Source organism: Sceloporus occidentalis, unplaced genomic scaffold (genome assembly GCF_023333645.1).
Source record: "Sceloporus occidentalis isolate IW3139 unplaced genomic scaffold, rSceOcc1.0.p SCAF_53, whole genome shotgun sequence".
Taxonomy (NCBI): Eukaryota; Metazoa; Chordata; class Lepidosauria; order Squamata; family Phrynosomatidae; genus Sceloporus; species Sceloporus occidentalis.
In genome coordinates this window covers 3341881-3348129 of record NW_028317033.1, presented here as the reverse complement: position 1 = coordinate 3348129, position 6249 = coordinate 3341881, and the positions used below count along the sequence as shown (strand labels likewise).

At 38.0% G+C, this 6249-nt stretch overlaps 1 protein-coding gene across 1 annotated transcript; it reads left to right on the top strand.

The window, feature by feature from the left end:
• Nucleotides 1-284: 284 nt before the first annotated feature.
• Nucleotides 285-3396, top strand: LOC149288217 (G protein-coupled receptor 55-like). Its single transcript, XM_089491973.1, has 2 exons — nucleotides 285-289; nucleotides 2439-3396. Exons 1-2 carry the CDS (start codon nucleotides 285-287, stop codon nucleotides 3394-3396), a joined length of 963 nt encoding a protein of 320 aa, XP_089348099.1.
• Nucleotides 3397-6249: the final 2853 nt, after the last annotated feature.

The following is a 6249-nucleotide window of genomic DNA, read 5'->3' as shown; positions in this document are numbered from 1 at the left end:
ATTCTAGAGAATAGAAGTTATGGCCCTGACTTTATGTCAGACTTAAGGGAAGTAAAACAGATATACACCTATATGATTAGTAATCATGTAGTGATTTAAAAAAATTTGTTTATGTTTAATGCAGGTACTTTTTACCACACTGGTATCTTTGATGGCTGCCTGAAGGGCCTCCATTTTTTGTTTTATACACAAATATTTCTCCAAAATTCCAAACAACTTCTAATTATACACAGACAAGACCAGACTTCAAGAGGCCCTGCTAATGTAAGGCCAGTGGGCGCTAAATGAGGTATGTTATGTTTTTATACTTCCGTATTTCCAGCCAGAAGACTTGATCTTCTGCTGGAGGGACAATATCAGTAAGTATGAGGCACGATTGGCTACCATCTCACCATACATTTGCAGGTATGCCAGATGGGCAGTCCAGGCCTGTATACAGTGGCTTATTCACTAAATGATGAGTTGGAACTTTCAGTTCTTTTGAGACTACATATTGCTACTCCCTTACTGAAGCATATACTTGGCTCATGTGTTGGATTTTTATAATTCACAATTAAAGTTGTGATGGCAAAGTTGTTAATTTGGATAGATTCATCTCTGTTTACTTGCAAGTCAAAGTTCAGTGAATGAGCTCCACAGAGTTTGTTATCCTTAGATAACACACATCTATACCTATAAGGTTAACATGATACACAAGACTGGACAAAAGTATTGGGACATCTGACCATTACACCAACAGGAGCGTTGATGACATTGCATTCTAAATACAGAGACACTAATATGAAGTTGACCCCCCCCCCCCCTTTGCAGCTATAACATCTTCCACTCTTCAGGGAAGGCTTTCCATAAGATTTTCAAGTGTTTCTGTGGGAATTTTCATCAGTAGAGCATGTGTGAGGTGAGGCACTGATGTTGAATGTGGTTGAGGTCAGGGCTCTGTGCAGCCGGTCATGTTCTTCCACACCAAACTCATCCAACCATGTCTTTATGGACCTTGCTTTGTGCATGGGGACATAGTAATGCTGGAATAAAAAGGTTCTTCCTGAAACTGTTCCCACAAAGTTGGAAGCATAGCATTGTTTAACCCCTTAAGGACAATGGGCGGTCCCAAAACCCATTGAAAACAATGCATTTTATGTACGTGCTTTGTCATTAAGGGGTTAAAATGCCTTGTTATGACCCCTTCAGCATACCAATACATTTTGGACAATGCTATGCTTCCAACTTTGTTTCCAACTAGCTTATGGTGGTTATTTTATCAATTAGATAAAAAGAAACAATGTTTTAAATAAGTTCAACATTTAAAACATTGTATGGTTCAGATATATGAACTCGAAATGTATTTGTACATTCCTAACAAGCTTTTCTGCTAAATAAGTGACTCTATTTTAAATATTCATCATAGCAAAAATACTATTTTTCTTATTAATTTTGTAACTCTGTTTGTTTCTACTCTTTCCATCTCAAAGGCTTCTATGACTGGCGTGACCTGACCTTGGGTGCTCAGTCAGAAGCCCTGACGGGAGTGCCGGGTAGTAGCAGAGGTTGTCTATGCGCATCGCGCAGACGTGCAACGGCTGCCCCATTAGACACCAAGGAGTCTTGAGCACGTGGGGTAAGTCTTGGCGGGGCAGAGTGGCATATATAAGCTCTGCGTAAATTGTTGGCGCTATATAAACAAAAGCTAATAATAATAATATGGGGGTATTAGGCATATCTGGCTGACAAAGTGGCATATAGGGAATATAAGGCATTTCTGGGGGCAGAGTGACATATAGGGGCTATAAGGCATATCTGGGGGGGTGGGAGTGGCAAGCCTGGTGGCAGATGTGCATAGCTGTGGGCAATTGTGCAAATGAAAGAAAATAAAAACCAAAACTGCGTTTTTATTAACTATGAAAAGATAGTTTACATGTGAATTAATATTTAGTAGTAAAACGTTTCTTATAGGGTAGTCTTACATTCAGACTTTTTCTTTTTTTCCTAAATAAAGTAAGTTGGTGCCCAAAGTATAATTGTATACTCCAAATGAGGCCCAAGTAATAATTTGTGTACAGACACAATCACATTTTAGCTCTTCAACTGATACCCCTTTTAATAGATTACAGTAATTTGTCAGCCTTAGCAGCTGTTACTTGACATTGCATATGGTTAAGACTTCCTTATGCATCATGGAAGGCAAAACCAGTGAGCTTCTTCCAAGAAGGGCTAACATGATCATGCTTAATGCAGAGTTAATATTGGTTTATATTTTAAAATTACCATAGTTTGGACATGTTGATTGCATGGTTAAATATGTGCAGTTTATGCACCTCGATCAGTCATATTTATTAATGAGCCATAAGGCCTCGAGACAAGAGTACACTATTAACAGGTAACTACACAGCCACGACTTGTCATGTATTTTTATTGAATTTGTTCTGTTCTTTTTTTGACAGAAAAATGATCGTGAATCACAGCCACTGTTCTTTTTCTGATGTTAATGCTATAGTGAATAAACTACAGCTGGTAATTTACACCCCTACTCTCATAACTGGCTCTATCCTCAACGTAGTAGCCTTGTGGGTGTTTTGCTTTTCCTTGAAAAGACGTACAGAAGTCTCAATCTACTTGATGAATTTGGCCATTCTCGATTTACTCCTCCTTCTGTCTTTGCCATTCAAGATGTACTTCTCACAACAGAATACCACCGGTTACCGAAGCCTGTGCAGTTTTGTGGAGTCCCTGTATTTCACTAACATGTATGGTAGTATATACACCATTGCATTAATCAGTTTGGACAGGTATATTGCAATTAAACATCCATTCTGGTCAAAGCTTTTTCGTTCACCTAAAAAGACTGCAACTATTTGCATTTTTATCTGGCTTTTTGTGTGGAGCGTAAGTGTATGTGTTTTTAAATTTGATTTTGGCAAAGAGAAAGTTCGTTGTTTTCATAACATGTCAGACCACATGTGGAGCTCCGCTAACATCATATCTGTTGAGGTGTTTGGATTTTTAATACCCCTGATGCTCATGTTGTTTTGCTCCATCCAAACCATAAGGGCTCTGCTGATTCACAAACCATATTCAATTCAATTTGAAGAATTAAGGATTATTATTATACGTATTGTGGTCTCAAATCTTGTTGTATTCTTGCTTTCTTTTTTACCCCCTCATGTAGGTATATTTCTACAATTCCTGGTGAGACAGAATGTCATCTCAGAATGTTCCAGCAAAAAGAACATAAGCCTTTTGGTTCAGTTGACCCTTTGTCTGACAAATGTTAACTGCTGTCTTGATGCCATCTGCTATTATTTTTCAGTGAAAGAATTTAGGAGCAAATATTTAAGGAATCAAGCCATAGGTTCCAAGGTGACATATGAATGCCACATGGTAGAATTACCAAACATATGATATTCACACTTTTTTTTTAGATGTTAAAACATATTGTCTACAATTAGTGTGTAATATATGCTTATGCGCCACAGATTGTGCTCTGAAAAGCTCGTCAAACGTGAAAACAATACAAATATTTGAGCATAAATGTAAATACTAATTTTTTACTTTATTTATATGTAATCATCTGATTTATACCATACTTGAAAATAAAAATACTTATTTTTGTATTATCATCATGGTTTTGAGGTTACATATAGGTGAAGCTACTTTCAGATAATAAAGTATATTTCACTCACTATATGTATTATGTTTTTTTTTATTTTTGAAACAGTAAAAAAGTCTACATAATTATATTTTTCAAAATGTAATATAGTGTATTTATTTTTTTAGATGTAACAATTTATACCACAGAGGGTTTCAATAAACTTAGAAATTGGGACTGTTCTTTTTTATTTTGTTTAGGCTCCACTTTAATTATTTTTATAATTAAAACATTTACAAACAATGATAATCTTTCATAGTGGTGATGAAAAAAGTGAAACCTTGGATTTAACCTTGAGCAATTACCTCAAACAAGTGCTTTCCGCAGCTGTGAATCAGAACTGACTGGGCCACTCCAAAAAGCGATTTTTTTTTTTAAACCATTCTGTAATGGATTTGCTTTGATGTTTACTGTCATTGTCCTGCTGTCATTAAACTTCTTATGAGCTTCAGCTGCACAACAGCCTTTCTTACATTATCTTGTATGTTACCTTGATAAAATTGGGAATTCATTGTGCCCTCGATGAGGCCCTGCTATTGGCATGATGATTTCAAGTGGGTATGAGGAGCCCTTTTTACGCTTTACGCTATATGTAGTGCTGCATGTTCTTCCCGAACAATTAAACCTTAGTGTGGTATTCTTAGGTTTGGAGAGCACCAGCTTCGTCTGGGGTGTCCTGCCATTAACCCCATGCCTGTTCAATGTTTTGCATCATGAACAGAGATGTTAACCAGTTCCAATGATCCCTTCAAGCCTTCAGCTGTTACTCTAGGGTTCCTTTTTACCTCATTGAGCATGGTGTGTTGTGCTGTGGACTGATGAATAGATAAAATCTATTACTTTGTAACCCTTTCCAGTTTAATGTAAATCAAGAATTCTTGATTAGGTCTTTTGAGATTTATTTTGTTTGTGAGGCATGGTTTGCATCAGCAGATGCTTCTTGGGAATAGCAAACTCAAAATGCTTGAATGTTTGAATGTCAAAGTTGCTCTAAAACACACCTATATTAAAGTTTTATTGCTTGGACTCCAATTTAACTAACTCCAATTAGCTTTTGTTGAAGAGATTAGCCTAAGGGTTCCCATACTTTCTTCAACCCACACTATAAATGTTTGAATGATTTATTCAATATGGGCAAGAACAATACCAATTGGTTGCTGCCAGAGGAGGCCCCTGCCGGCGAGCGATAGAGTCGCTCACACTGACCTTTTACATCTGACGGCGAACCTACGGATTTCCTCTCCCGTTTACCCCTGCGATGCTGCGTAGATAAGGTAGGCTAGATGGGGAAGGGACCAGGGAATTTAGTAAACGAAGACGAAGATTCTTCGTGTTGTGTGTCTTCGTCTTCATATATGTTTTGCGCCGCCATGTTTGTTCTTCGGTATTTGGGCTGAACAACAAAAAAGCACCCTTCGTGTTCGTTTTCATGGTCTCCCGAATAGGAATGCACAAGTCTTTAGCCACAGCCATTGTTAACAGGTGTACAAAGTCAAGCACATAGGCATGCCATAGACAAAGAGAAGTAGAATAGGTCATACAGAAGAGCTTAGTGACTTTGACTTTAAACATGGCACTGTCATAGGATGTCACCTTTGCCAGTTTGTGAAATCTCTACCATGCTAGATGTGCCTCAGGCCACGGTAAGTGATATTATTGTGAAGTGAAAATGTCTATGAGTAACAACAGCTCAGCCATAAAATAGTAGACCACGCATACACACACAGCGAGCCCTCTGAACACATAACGTGTTAAAATCACCTGTTCTCTGTTAGATTGCTCACTACAGAGTTCCACCTCTGGAAGCAACATCACCAAAAGCACTATATGTCAAGAGCTTCATGAAATGGGTTTCCATGTCTGATCACTGTGAGCAATGTAAAGAGTTGGCTCGAGTGGTGTATAGCACACCACCACTGGATCCTGGAGCTTTGGAAAAAAGTGTTCTATGGAGTAATGAATCATGCTTAATTATCTGGAAGTCTGATGGATGTATCTGGGTTTGGTGGATGCCAAGAGAGTGCTACCTATTGGAATACATAGTGCCTACTGTAACATTTGGCAGAGGAGAGATAATGGTCTGGAGGTAGTTTTCAGGGTTTGAGCTAAGCATCATAGTTTAAGTGAGGGGTAATGTTAATGCTACAGCATACAAATATATGTTCAACAATTGTATGCTTCCAACTTTGTGACACCAGGTTGGGGAAGGACATTTTCTGCTCAAGCAGGATTGTGCCCCTGTACACAAAGCAAGGTCCATAAAGACATGGTTTGATGAGTTTTGGAGTGGAGGAGACTGAGTGGCCTGCGCAGAGCCCTGAGCTTAATCCCATTGAACGCCTTTGGTGTTCCAATTAAATACTATTTTAGCTCAATGCGCACAAATTCCCACAAAAATATTTCAACATCTTGTGGAAAGCCTTCCCAGAAGAGTGGAGGCTGTTATAGGTGCAACTCCATATTAATGACCACGGTTTTATAATGGGATGGCCAATAGACTCATAAAGGTGAATAAATACTTACACTTGCTTCTAAAATGTTGTGCAAAAAAATAAATATATTTATGGATTTTAAATCTTATTTTTTTACATCGGCTTTTAAAATGC